This window comes from Chiloscyllium plagiosum, chromosome 10, assembly GCF_004010195.1.
Source record: "Chiloscyllium plagiosum isolate BGI_BamShark_2017 chromosome 10, ASM401019v2, whole genome shotgun sequence".
NCBI lineage: Eukaryota > Metazoa > Chordata > Chondrichthyes > Orectolobiformes > Hemiscylliidae > Chiloscyllium > Chiloscyllium plagiosum.
In genome coordinates this window covers 39515262-39530278 of record NC_057719.1, presented here as the reverse complement: position 1 = coordinate 39530278, position 15017 = coordinate 39515262, and the positions used below count along the sequence as shown (strand labels likewise).

General features: G+C 39.3%; 1 protein-coding gene across 16 annotated transcripts in view; it reads right to left on the bottom strand.

Moving 5' to 3' along the window:
- Positions 1 to 15017, bottom strand: part of mark3a (MAP/microtubule affinity-regulating kinase 3a) — a 175131-nt gene that overhangs the window by 67126 nt on the left and 92988 nt on the right. For all 16 annotated transcript variants that reach the window (XM_043697492.1, XM_043697496.1, XM_043697498.1 and 13 more), the window contains exons 5-6: positions 14795 to 14860; positions 8084 to 8154 (exon numbers count right to left, since the gene is read on the bottom strand). In XM_043697492.1, the coding sequence (XP_043553427.1) occupies positions 8084 to 8154; positions 14795 to 14860 (137 nt within the window). The remainder of the gene's footprint in view (positions 1 to 8083; positions 8155 to 14794; positions 14861 to 15017) is intronic.

The following is a 15017-nucleotide window of genomic DNA, read 5'->3' as shown; positions in this document are numbered from 1 at the left end:
AAATGTTGAAATGCATTTTCATATTCTCAGCATGGTTAGTAACAGGTCACAATAAAGCCACAGAGGAAAATATTATGCAAAGGATAATCTAAGTGCACCAATCTTATACACTGAATGTGGCAGAAATAAAAAATCAAGTAATTGTGTAGATAAATAAAATCAAGTACAACAGGATAATCTGGGTGTTACCACAAAATTGTGTTATACACAGAACTATGCAATTTTACAAAGTATTGTAACATATTGGCGTACCAACAAAATAATAGAATAGAGATAGTGTGGAAAAGCAGACTCACATGAACTATGTTACTACATTCAAAACCAAGGAAATTGAATTATTTTAACAGATTTTAAATACTGACACTTCATCTGAGAAATAACCCCAATTCTTTTCCTCCATTTAAGACCATTCTCAACCCAAATGACTCAGTCCGCTGCTGGTTGATTTTGACTTGTCTTTGTTCTCCAGTACTGTTCCTCCTTTCAGCCAATCATACATCACCTTCACATCAGAACAACTCATCTTAAGATTTCACTAATTTCTCCAACTGATGCTCAATGTTTGAGCTACAACACTGTTGCACTGTTTCTAGGATGCAGGTGTCACATTTATTGCCCATTCCTAACTGGCCTGGAGAAGGTGATGTTGAACCATTGTCTTGAACTGCCTTTGGATGTAGGTATACCAAAGTACTATTAAGAAAGGAGTTCCAGCACTCTGACACAGTGACAGTTAAGAAACAACAATATACTTCCAAGTCAGGATGGTGTGTAGCTTGGAGGGGAACTACTTCTTGGCGGAGGAGTTCACTGTTTGGAAGGTGCTTTTGAAGGAGCTTTAATGAGATGCTGAAATGCAATTTGCAGATGATACACACTGCTACCACGGTGAATCCCTGATGAAGTGAGTGAATGAAGATGCTGGTGGTTGGCATACCAACCAAGTTGGCTGCTTTCTTCTGGATTCTGTTTCTTGAGTTGGAGTTGTCTACATCCAGACAGGTTCAGAGTATTCCTTCACACTCCTGACTTATGCCTTGTAGGTTGTGGACAGGAGATGGAGAGACATGAGGTGAGCTACACATCACAGAATTCTTAGCCTGTGACCTGCTCTTGTAGTCACAATATGTATATGCCAGTTCAAGTTCAGTTTCTGGTCACTGGTATTCACCAGGATCTTGACAGTGGGAGAAGTCAACAGTGATGGTAATGCTAATGAATGGCAAGGGATGATGGCTAGATTCTCCATTGTTGGAGATGGCCAATCCTTGGCACTTGTGTTATGATTGTTGCATGATACTCATCAGTCAAGCTTGAATATTATCCAGGTCCTCTGCATTTGCACACAGGCTGTTTCAGTATGAGTCATGAATGGTGCGCACATTGTGCAAATATCCCACTTCTGACCTTATGAAGGAGGAAAGGTCATTGATTAAGCAGCTGAAGATGTTGAGCATGGACACCACCAAGGAATTCTTCCAACAAACTCCTGGTGCTGAGGTAATTAACGTACAAGAAAAACAACCATCTTACTTTGTGCTAGGTACGACTCCAACCAGCTGAAACCTACCCCAACCCCCACACCACCACAGCAGCCAATTCCTGTTGACTCTAGGGCTAGCTAGTTTTGAAAAATATTTGTAGGGCTCTTTGATGCCATACTAAATCAAATCTGCCTTAATGTCAACAGCTGGTGTTCAGCTCATTTGTCCAAGGCTGTAATAAGGTCAGGAACTGAATGGCTTTGGCTGAACACAAACTGAGTGTTAGTGAGCAGCTTATTGCTTTCTATATACCATTGCTTATCACTATTGTAGACTCCTTTAATCACCTTGCTGGTGGTCAAGAATAGATTGACAGTGTGGTAATTTGCCAGATTGGTTTGCCCTGCTTTTTAGTAGACAGGACACAACTGGGGAATTTTCTACATTGTCAGGTTGACTACAGGTGTAGCTAGTTCTCCAACATAAGTCTTGAGTTCTACAGCTGGAATGTTATCAGGGCCCATACTGCTCATTTGCAGTATCTGGTGCTTTCAGCTGTTTCCTGATATCATTTGGAATGAAATAAAATGGTTGAAGACTGGCATCTGTGATGCTAGGGGCCTCAAGTAGAGGCTGAGATGTATCATTCATCATATACTTTTGGCTGAAGATAGTCATAATTCTTCAGTTTTGTCTCTTGCATAGATGTGCTGGGTTCTCTGCATTTTACATCCAGTTAGTTGTTTTATTCTTCAATATTTTCATAACTGGATTCGACAGTATTGCAAAGCTTAGATCTGATCTGTTGGTGGGGGAATAATTTGGCTCTATCACATGCTGCTTCCATTGTTTAGCATGTTGTAACTTTATCTAGTTGACACCTCATTTTTAGGTGATCCTTCCTGCAAATGTCTTTGAACCTGGGTTGATCCGCTGGCTTGATGGTAATGTTAGAGCAAAGGATATGCCAGGCCACTAAGTTACAGATTATGGTTGAATAGAATTCTGCTGCTGTCATGGCCCAAGGATGCTCAGTGTTGAGTTATTAGATCTGTCTTAAATCTATCCCATTTAATACTTTGGCAGTGCCATGCAACACAATGGAGAATATCCTTAATGTGAAGATGGGAATTCACAAGAACTGTGCAGTGGTCACTCCCAACAATACTGCCATGGACAGAAGCTTCTGTCATAGATAGTTGAAGATGGGGTCAAGTAGTTTTTCCCTTTCATTTGCTGTCTTACTATCTGTCTCCAGTCTGGCAACAGTCTCCCTTAGGATTCGGCCAGCTTATTCAGCAGTGGTGCATTGATGTCCTCCACCCAAAATCAATTCTGTGCTCTTGCCACCTTCAGTGTTTCTTCCAATTGGTATTCAACATGAGGAATACATCTTCAGCTGAAGTGAGATGTTAAATAGTAATCAAGGAGGTTCCCTTGCCCATAAATGACCTGATACCATGAGATATCAGGGGATTGGAGTTGAAATAAAGTACTTGGTAACTCCCTCTTAGCTCTTCTGTTGTTCCGATAGTGGTGGTGGTGGTACATGGGACATTGCCTATAAGGTATAATTCTCTCAGCGTAAGTATGCCAGACTTTTACTTGATCTAGCTGAAGAACAACTCTCCCAGTTTTAGGAATCATATATATGTCAGAGAGCAGATTTGAAAATCAACAATAATATTTGGTCACCAATATACCAGCTTATAAAGATTTATTAGCTGAACTCCAATTCCACCATCTGCTATTGTGGGATTCAAACTTATATTACTTGGTAGCTTGGGTCTCTGGATAACTGCAGTGCCATTACTACCACAAGTTGTCTCCCTCTTTTCTAATTCAAACTCTTCCATTCTGCATACTGTCATTTCAGCACAGATTATATTGTTTAGTTAAAAACAGCATTCCGTGTAAAGCAATTGTTGTTTCATCCTTATCCTCTCTGCTGCATTTGATATTGGCAATATCACAAATATTTTATAATTTTATAGTGCTAACCACACAGAACAAATATGATAACACATAAAACCAGACAAACAATTTGGAAAAAATGCTATCAACAGTCAAAGATGTAGGTTATGAGGACAGCTTCAAATGCAATTCCAAGGAGATTCCATTAAATTTAATCTGTCCTAACTGTAACAGTAAAATCATATTTTGGCAATAAAACTAAATGAAAGGTAATCTATACCACATTGACATCATAGAGTAATTTTATATTATTTTTGTTGTATATTTGGGTTAGACCTTCATAGTGCAACATTTTAGAAAATTGCAGTCATTTTTTTCAATGCCAATTTTGAAGACCCACTCTTTTTCTAAGAACCTAAATGTTCGAAAATGTTCAGTATATAATCATTAATTTTCAACATACCCATGGCTTTGCACTACCTAAGCCAAATTGACAATTGCACGACAATTTTTCAAAGGCTTTGGATGGAATGGTAAAAAATGGAGAGGAGGCTCCAACAGATCAAACCATGACCTTATTGAATTGCGGAGTGAGCAAAAGAGGCCAAATAGCCTATTCTGGCTGCTGAATCAGATGGTCGGGTCTACTTTGTACCTTATGTTCCCACTTCGGTGCTCTTTTCAAGGATTTACTTATGTCAAAGTGAAGGATAGAACAGAGCTGTCATTTTTTTGTCAGGTATATCTGTAAAGTCACAAGGCAGGCAGGTGACAAAAGAAATTTACACATCTGTTTTAAAAAAAAATGAAAAGAAATTTTTGGGTGCATGTAAATGAACTGTAAACTAAACAACAATAAATGGTGAAAATCTGAAGAAAAAATGGGAAAGAACAATCAGGTTTGGTACTTTCTTTATAGGGCACAGGCAAATTGATATTTCCGATCTGAACCATTCAGGAGCATGTTCTCATTAAGGGCCTGCACCTGAAATGTTGAACCGTCTCTTCTCGTCGCAAATGTTGCCTCACCTGAGAATTGATTTTAAGATTTCCTCTTGCTTTCAATGGCTTTTGCCTCAAAGTAGCTAGATTTTATCAGCTTTTGGATCAAAGTGGCTGGATTTGCATATAAGCATGTCAAGAATAATGCATTAGATATCCTCACTTTATTTCTACCATTAGTTCAAAATTATGAAATTTTCCACATTGTGTTCATAATTAATATGACAATATAATTAAAAGGTGACATGCTATCCAACTCAAATAATAACTGTTAGAAGTTATGATCTATAATTAATATTTTATTCCTTCATCTGGTTATATTGAATTATCAAAAATTGTGTTCATTTCTGTAAGGTAGCAAATTTCTATTTATCCAACAGTTTTTAAGGCTCAGTCACCATGACGTAGTTGCTATACTGGGTCTGTAAAAATTGGGAACCAACAAAACAAAAAATCATCTTAACCTTGTATACGCCAATCTACCCTTTGCAGATGCTACCATTCACAAGTGTTGGTAGCAGTGACCACCATACAGTCCTCTGGAAACACAACTTCCAATAGAGGATTCACTGCAAAATGCTGTGTTACATTATCGCTGCATAATATTTCCTCTAAATTTTCCAAGGCTGCACAGATCTCAGAGGTCCTAGAGCATTCAGGAGTGCAGTGGAAATGTTGCTACCTTTTAAATGGGTAAATGTTACTATCTTGTACATCGCCCAATATATCTAGCAACTCAAAATTGGCATCCATGAGGCATTGTGGGCCATCAGCAGGAGAATTATATTCAACCAGAATCTATAAACTCATGGCCCAGAATATCCCCACTCTATGGTTACTACTAAGTCAGAAGAACAACTCTTGTTGAAGGAGGCAGGAGAACACGCTAGGATCAGCACTAGACATAACTAAAAGTGTTAACTTGCTGAAGCTACAATAGAGAACTACTTACTTGCCAAACAGTGAAAATAGAATGCAATAGATAAACAGTTCCACAATCAACACGATCAAATCTAAGTTCTGGAATTCTTGGGGGAAGCAATGGCCTAGTGCTGTTATCACTAGACTGTTAAACCAGAGACCCAGGTAATGTTCTAGGGTTCTGTGTTCAAATCCTGCCATGGCAGATGGTGGAATTTGAATTCAATAAATACCTGGAACTAAGAGTCTAATGACCATGGAACCATTGTTGATTGTCAGAAAAACCCATCTGGTTCACTCATGTCCTTTAGAGAAGGAAACTACCATCCTTACCAGGTCTGGCCTGTATGTGACTCCAGACACACAGTAATGTGGTTGACTCTTAAATGCCGTCTGGGCAATTAGGGATCAGCAATAAATGGCCTAGCCAGCAACATCCTCTTTTCCTGAATGAATAAAATAAAAGCACAAGGTGGAGCTCCACAAATGGGCGGCACGGTGGCACAGTGGTTAGCACTGCTGCCTCACAGCGCCTGAGACCCCGGTTCAATTCCCGCCTCAGGCGACTGACTGTGTGGAGTTTGCACGTTCTCCCCGTGTCTGCGTGGGTTTCCTCCGGGTGCTCCGGTTTCCTCCCACAGTCCAAAAGATGTGCAGGGTCAGGTGAATTGGCCATGCTAAATTGCCCGTAGAGTTAGGTAAGGGGTAAATGTAGGGGTATGGGTGGGTTTCGCTTCGGCGGGTCGGTGTGGACTTGTTGGGCCAAAGGGCCTGTTTCTACACTGTAATGTAATCTAATCTAAAAAAAAATCCACATCATCAGCAATGGGTGGTTGCTGGACTCCTAGCATCACAGATGCTAGTTTTCAACAAATAATTCAATTTATCCCACATGATATAAAAAAAACCAGCTGGAGGTATTGGATACTGCAAAGACTACCAGGTCCTGACAACATTCCAGCAATTGTACTCAAGACTCTAGAACTGACTATGCAGCTCAAGTACAGCTACAATACGCCATGTAGAAAACTACCCAGATACATCCCAAATACAAAATGCAGGACAAATCCAACCTAGCCAAACATCTATCTATAAAGAGATTTTGACAGTGCTTTCCAGCACTTGCTCATTGACAGTCCATTTGGATTCTCCCAGGATCACTTGGGTCTTGAGTGTGTTACAGCCCTAATCCAAACATGAACAAAAGAGCTGAATTTCAGTGAAGAGGTGAGAGTTACTGCTTTTGACACCAAGGAAGTATTTAACCAAGTACTGAATCAAAGAATTTGAGGAAAATTGAAGTCAAAAGAAGTCGGGGGAAATCTTTCTGCTGGCTGGAGACATACATGGCACTAAGAAGATGGTTATGATTATTAGAAGTTAATTGTTTCAGCCCTAGGATAGCACTTACCCTCAGGATAATGTCCTATGCCCAACCATCTTCAGCTACTTCAACAATGACCTCCCCTCCATCTTAAAGTCAGAAGTGAGGATGCTTTCTAATGATTGCACAATGTTCAGAACCATTTGTATAATCTCAGGTACTGAAGCAGTCCATTCAAACTCAGCAAGGCCTGGACAGTATCCAAGTTTGGGCAGGAAAGTGGCAAGTAACATTTGTGCCACTTAAATGCCAGGCAATAACACTTGCAACAAGAGAGAATCTAACCATTAGCCTTTGATGTTCAATGGCATTACCATCAGTGAATCCCCACAATCAACATCTTGAGGCTTATTATTGTCCAGAAACTGAACTGAAACAGCTATACAAATATGTGGATAGAACAGCAGGTTAGAGGTTAGGAGTTCTGTAGTGAATAACCTGCTTCCTTTCTTCCCAATGTCTGTTCACAATCTACAAGGAACAAGTCAGAACGTGATGGAATACTCTCCACTTGCCAAAGAGTATAGTTCCAAACAAATAACAGTATCTTGACTCCATCCAGCATAAGTTAGCCTGCTTGATCAGCACCTTATCCACTACCTTCAAATTTCACTCCCTTCATCACTGACATACAGTGGCAGAGTGTACTATCTACAAGGTGCACTGTAGTAAATCATCAAGGCTCTTCCAAAAGCACCTTTTATACTCACACAGCTAACACCTAGAAGGACAACGGCAGCAAACACAAAGGAACAGCATCGCCTGTAAGTTCCCCAGCAAGCCACATACCACCTGGTCGTGGAACAGTGTTCCTTCACTGTTGCTGGGTCAAAATGGAACCAGCATGATAGGCCGTGTGGCCTCCTTCTCTAATGCAAAATTTTATGGTTCTACAAAATCCAGAATTCCCTTCTCCAAGGTTTACACCAGAAGGCAGCTAATCGTCACCTTTTCAAGGGTAATTAGGGTGGGCAATAAATGTTGGTCGAGCCAGTGATGCTCATGAATAAATTAAGTAAAAAACAGAATAGGATCAATTTCAAAATTTATTTGCTGACAACATGCTAAAATTAAACAGTAGTAAAGCGTATGCACTAATAATTTCTTGCCTGGACTTAAAAATTGCCTGTAATTTGCAGTTCTAATTTTAGATCAAACACTACAATTTTCAAAATGTGACCCCATTCATCTTTTGGGTATAATCAAATCTAAGTCAATGACCTAGATACTGAAATTTACATCGAAGTTAAACATAAATATCATATTTACTGTTTCTTTGTACATGATTATATATTGTGAAGAATTTATTTAAATACCTTCTAATATTTGGTCTAGTCCTCAATTTTCTATGTCACCAGCAAAAAGTAGGAGTACATACCTGCCTGAATTTCGCTCTAGCCTCCTTTTCTTTCATTCTTCCATGAGCAACTAAGTAATCAAACACCTCTCCTATAAACAAAACAAAGTTCAACAATTGAAGCTGTAATTGATAAATTTAGTGATTAGTTATTTTGAGAATAAAATTAGAGTGTTGCACAGTGATAGATATTGCAGCATGGTTTTTAAAAATTGGTCTGACAACTCTGATGAAGTGGCCATAATCTTGCAGTGGTACAAGGGTTCTCAGCTGCCTGCTGGGGAGGTGATTGGAGCTCCGCATCATCCCTTTTAGGTAAAGCCTGTGGAATCTTGCTCCATTCAGGCACTTGACAGCCAGCCTCGCCCCGTGATCCAAGCCTCACTTACTGACTTACTAAGAAATGCCAGCCAATCAGCCTTATTGTAGGATTGTTGAATGGCAGCATGACGGAGGTGGTGATGATTGTTGCTGTCATAGCACCTTCCTGAAGCCTTGGATTCCTGGTTAAAGATCAAGTGATGGCAGGGGACTTACAGAAACATGGATCAGTGGTAAGCGCAAAGATGAGTCCATAGCTCCTCCTCCAGTGCAGGATACCTTGACAATGAGCATCTCTGCAAAGGAGGACAACTTGCTTTGGAGCTCTCACAAACTCCAGCAGGGTTTGCTTATTCAGTTCAGTGAATTATTTGCTAGATTAACAACAGTAGTGGCTAGATTGGACTCTCCAACTGTCACTGAAGAGCCTCAGTTGGCAGCAGGACAGGCAGGCTTCCACCATTAGGTGGAAGCAGGAAAGTGTACAGCTGCCTACTAGCAACATTCTTGTCTGATTAAATGCCCTGCACCAAACCCATGATAGGGGAGGGCATAAAATTCAGTCCATTGTGTATATTTAATACATAACAGGAGAATTGTGTGCAGATTGAGCTGTATTTGTTAAATTTAAGCTCAGCACCATTTGATTGAAATCACTTGTTACTGGTAAAATACTGTTACTCAAATGTCAGGAACAGATTATTTACTGAGCTGCATATTCATAATTTAACAACTGGAAGGTCAAGGGCAGCAGGTGCATGGGAACACTATCTTCAAAGTTCCACTTCGAGAAATACCATCCTGATTGGGTTCAATTTACTGTTTGTCATCACATGGACTAAAGTGGCTCAAGCCAACATTGCACTACCATCAGTTTCAAAAGGAAAATAGGGAGAGGTATTTGTTTCAGTTTCCACAGTGAAGAATACTAACACCATCCCAATAGTGACAGGTAATGAAGAGATTATAAAAAGAGAGGAACTTAGAACAACTATCACCAGTAAGGGAAAAGTACTGAACCAATTATTGGGATTGAAGGTAGACAGGTCCCCTGGGCCTGATGGCCTACATCCTAGGATCTTAAAAGGAAGGGGGAGCAGAGATAGCGTATTCATTGGCTATAATATTCAAAAATTCCCTGGATGTGGGAATGGTTCCAGTGGATTAGCAAAATGCTAATATAACACACTTATTCAAAGAGGGAAGGAAGCAGAAAGTAGGAAACTATAGACTAGACAGGTGGTTATAAATAAAGTATAATTTGTCATCGGGAAATTGTTAGAATGCATTATTAGGGAAATAACAGGAAATTTGCAAAGTCAAACCATAATCCACCAGAGTCAGCATGGCTTTATGAAGGGTCTTATGTTTGACTAAGTTGCTAGAGTTCTTCAAAGATTTAACAAGCAAGGTGGATAACGAGAATTCTGTAAATGTAGTACATGGAGACTTCCAGAAGGTATTTGATAAAGGAGTTGTACAAAAGGTTAATGCACAATGTAAGATTTCATGGGGTTAGGGGTAATTTATCAGCTTGGATGGAGAATTGGCTAAACCAACAAAGTAGAAAGTCAGGATAAATGGGTCTTTTCTTGGTTGGCAATATGTAACTAGTTGTGTGGATAAAAGCTTTAGTGGGAAACCAAAACTGCCAATTATAACAAATATATAAAATCTTGAAGGACTCCTAATGCCATTATTGGATGTTTGTTGGAACAATCATACAATGACCTCAACAAGCAAAGACAATAAAAAAAACTTTCAGGTCACTACAGCAATCTATGAAACCATCAACTCAGCACTTGGCTATATCAAAACAGGTATGATTCTGACATCAGAAAAGGCTTTAGAAAGCCTAGATCAGCATGTTTCCAAAACTAGTGAACAATTTTTTTCACCTAAGCATTAAAGTATTGATAGCCTTGACAGTATATTCATATGACTAACCAACATAATTTAGATCCAAGTTCTAAGAAAAGATTGAGAAAATTTGCCATGAGTTCTCTAGCAAAATAAATTTTGGAGTAATTAAATTGAAGACTGATGTGGCAAATACCAGGAAGATGCAAAATCAAAGGCTGGGGCAGCAAGAGGAAAGGAAAGTGTGTCAACTCTGGAGGCAAAAAAAGTACAGATTTTTCGAATAAATTATCAGGTAAAGCCCCTGAAACAAATACTAAAAATGGTTTCAACAGGAATCTAGATGTTCTTCTCGAAAGGGGAGGGGACATTAGTTCTTTCATTAATATGGTGTTTTGAAGGCAGTTACAGTTGCTAAGATACCTGTACCTTTTCCAATTTCTTGTCCAAATGTTCTTTAATAGCTAATGAATGCTGGTCACCTGTTTAATCCATGAAAACCAACAAATCTATAGTCCTTGAATAGTCAAACATTTATAATGGATTAGAATATAACAACCAGCAAATTCCGGGTAAAGATTTTCCTTTAGCAATCTTGAAAGAGACCGAGCAAAATTCATTCACTCCCAGATTAGTCACTAATTTAATACAAGCTATGATTTGGAGACACCGCTGTTGGACCAGGGTGTATAAAGTTAAAAAACCACTCAACACCAGGTTATAGTCCAACAGGTTTGTTTGGAAGCACTAGCTTTCGGAGTGCTGCTCCTTCATCAGGTGGTTGTGGAGAATAGGATTGTAAGACAGAATTTATAGCAAAAGTTTTCAGTGTGATGTAACTGAAATTATATATTGAAAAAGACCTGGATTGTTTGTTAAGTCTCTCGTCTTTTAGAATGACTGTGTTGGTTTCTGCTCTTTCATATGTAAATAACATAACTTTTGTTTTAAAAAAAAACTTACATTCTCAAGTGAACATTAACAATTGGTGTCATGTCGGCCCAGATAATGTATTGAAGGTGTTAGCTCCCTGTGTGAGGCTGTCTGTGCCACAATGGTTAGACTGATTCTAATCTAAAAAATGGATTTACAGAATCTCACATGGATTTGTGTAGTTTTTGAGCAAAGTGAAATGTAATTCTGCAAGTACGAATTCACCGTGTGCATGTGTGTGTGTGTGGGGGGGGTATGAGTGTCTGAGAGAGTGTATGCATGTGTGTATGAGTGTGAGCGTAAAGGGGTATAAGTCTATGAGAGGGTGTGTGCGGGAGTGTTTGAGAGAGTGTATGAGAGAGAGTCTGCATGAGTGTCTCTCTCTGTAGAGAGTGTGCATGTCCGTCTGTCCCTGTGTGTGTATAGTGCAATGGGGTCACCTGTAGCGTGATATTAAGATAACAGCATTTTCACTACCTCGTTGGCTCAGTTGCCTTTTTGACTTAATTTATTACACATTTGAACAGAAGGTTGTCGATCCAAGCATATACCAGAGCCGGAGTATATAATTTAGAGTTGTCCAAACTTTTCACGAGGAGCCATATTTCAATTTTTTTTTTCTCACAAGGCCAATAGGCAAATTTCATTAAAAAAAAGTTTGGCATAACATTAAACATAAAATAAAAAATAAAAATTGTAGTAATAAGTGTAGTGACTGTAACAGAGGTCAGCCAGGTGAGCTGTGTAGAGTAAGAGTCCCCTAATTAGACCAGATTAACAGCACCAATCAGGGAGCCCTGGATGACAGATAAGAACAGGAGTGTCTGAAATCCTGTTCACTCAGAGCTAGCTCTGAGGGAGCTGGATCAGTATCAAGCACTCTCCACATGTAAATAAAGGGTGACTTTGTGGTGGCATTAAGACCGCCAAAGCCTGACACAACACTCCACTAAGCGAGAGAGATAGTTTATTTCAGAGGATGATGTTTGGTGTATGAACCATGGTAATGGCCCAGCATGGATAAGAGGAATGGTCAATGTGAAGTCAGGTCCAGTGACGTACATAATTCTGTGAGGTGCGATGGTCCTCAACAAGCACATGAACCATATAAAAGTTGCAAATTAATGAACAGTACAGATACAAAACATTGCTAACTCCTTGACTGTCTTTCTGACTGTTCCACAACCAAAGGGCTCTCCCTCTCCGTCAAGTGTTGAAGATACCTCAGAAACTGAGATGGACAGGGTGGATGTCATCACCTCAATGCTTTTACAGCCTGAAGAAGAGAATGAATTTCCTCTGAGACACTCTGGGTGCAAGAGGCAAGGTACTGTGCATTACACACTGCCTGTATCAGAGGCAGAGTTGGAGGAACCTGACCTGATGCTAAAATACCCAGGAGGAGCTAAATAAAACCAGTCAAGGTCATCGGACCCAGAGGTGGAGGGTTGAAGTGATTGTAACAAGGTCAGCCAGGTGGACCTCATAGAATGAGTTCCCTGATTGGGCTGTTAATATGGTCCAATCAGGGAGTCCTGGCTGACAGATAAGAACAGGAGTGTCGAGGGCAGTGTTTGTCACTGGCCACCCGGGTGTTTTCCTATCTTCCTGGTGGTGGAATTTGAATAAAGATTGGTGCATTTTGTGTCTTTCACTGTGTCTCACACCTGCACACACACACCATGGGTGCTGGGGAAAAAATAAGCACTACTGCACTTAGGTGGTAGTGTGGGGGTTAAATTATATAAAAAAAAGAAAAAAAAAGAAAAAAAAAGAAAAAAAAGAGAAAAAAAAAGGACCGGAGTGTCGAGGGCAGTGTTTGTCACTGGCCACCTGGGTGTTTTCCTATCTTCTTGGTGGTGGAATTTGAATAAAGATTCGTGCACTTTGTGTCTTACACCTGCACACACACACCATGGGTGCTGGGGAAAAAAAATAAGCACTACCGCAGTTAGGTGGTAGTGTGGGGGTAAAAAAAAAAGAACAGGAGTGTCAGACATCCTGTTCATTCGGAGAGTTGGCTCTGAGTGAGTCAGATCAGTGTCCAGGACGCTCCAAGTATCAATTACAAAAGGTTACTCAGTGACAGGATATCAGCTTGTGGAGTTATTTTATGAAGAAAACAATTTGCTTCAACCGTTGATTACTTTCACTTCTCACAATTTCATATAGCCTGTTCACTAGTCATGAAGTGATCTGCCCTACACTGGTGAGACTAAATGGTGACTGTTGACCATTTTGTAGACCACCTCGATCCTGTCCCCAAACCTTGTTGCCTGCTGTTTTAATTCCTTGCCGCATAACTAATCTGACCTGTCTACCTTTGGACTGTTATCATGTTTCAATGAGGCTCAATGCATCCTCTTGGAACCACTTGATGTTTGATTGGGCATTTCACAACCTTCTGGAGTTCAACAACTTTAGATCAAAACCTCTGCCCCCATTTTATTTAGTGTCTTTTCACAAATGGTATGTAGGTTTGGTCTTGAATGGCTAACTTGCAGCTATGGCAATGGCCAATGTGATTTCTTTCAAAACACAGTACAACAGACAGAATTCTGGAAAATAATGAGGTTTTGTTAGCATTGGGTGAATTTTATTAGCAGAAATCACAAACAGTTGTGCAATAGAATTTCTTTTGGTTCTGGAGGAACATCCAGTCTACCCTTTTGTTGCAGATTTGCAAAGGTCTTGTCTGAGGGGAATGTGTAAAACAGTTGTGTCTAATAAAAAGAGATGGCTTGAAACTATTTAAAAAATTGTTTTTCTTAAGGTAAGTAGTTAAGTTTGAAAGTTCCAGACCAAAAGTGTTCCATTAAAATCTTGAAAGGTTATTTGAAATGGAGAAAGTCTGAGATCTGTTGCATAAAGACTTAAGGAAGAGACTCAGATTCTCAGGACCAAGATTTGAAGCATCTGTTCTGTTAAATTAAACCCTTTAGATATGACAGAGAAAGGATATAGTACTGGGAAGCAGTACTGTTCAGATCATTGAGAGTGTACTTTACTATTCATTTTGAAATTTTTAAACTTGTGTTACATGTAAATAGTTTGCTTCTTCTATGTTATTCTTCATTTCTTTTGTGTAATACACTAAATCTGTGGCATTGCATGTTATGCTTCAGTCAAAGACTCGTTAAAACCAAAAAATAACATAACACGATCCATCAAGCCAGATTTCAGTCCAGAGATCTGACTTGTCCAGGAATAGCATCTGCTGGGACCATTACTCTTGGTTCTTCTTTCCAGTCTAACTTACACTTGACCAATCATTTTTATCTTTTCTCAGTTCATATGAAAGGCCTCAGACCTAAACTATTAACTGCTTCGCTCTCTATAGATGATGTCACCTGCTGAACGTTTCCAACATTCACCATCCGAAAACAGATCAACAGAAAACAGAAAACTTATTCATCCCATCACAGTTTAGGATGTTGTGCCAGGTTGCTGACAAAATAAGTAATACATTCCAATTCAGTACAGTATCCACTGAAAAGGTGTGGCATAATAAAATACTGTACAAAACCAAATATTCTTCCTTATGAGATCCAGAAAAATATCAGATCCTCATTAAACCAAAAAAATTATCAATATTACTTTCAGATGAATTCCACTTACCTCCACTTGCATATTCCATCACTAAATAGAGAGTCTTCTCTGTTTCAATAACTTCAAATAATTTCACTGGAAAACAAAAATGAAAGATTTGACATATTGATGAGGACAGATAAATATCTAATTCAACACATATATGAAAGATAGTTCAATTATGTTAACAGAGAGCTCAATTCCAGCTAATGTATGATTGAGCTATGTATGTTTTAAAAAATGCAATACAGTA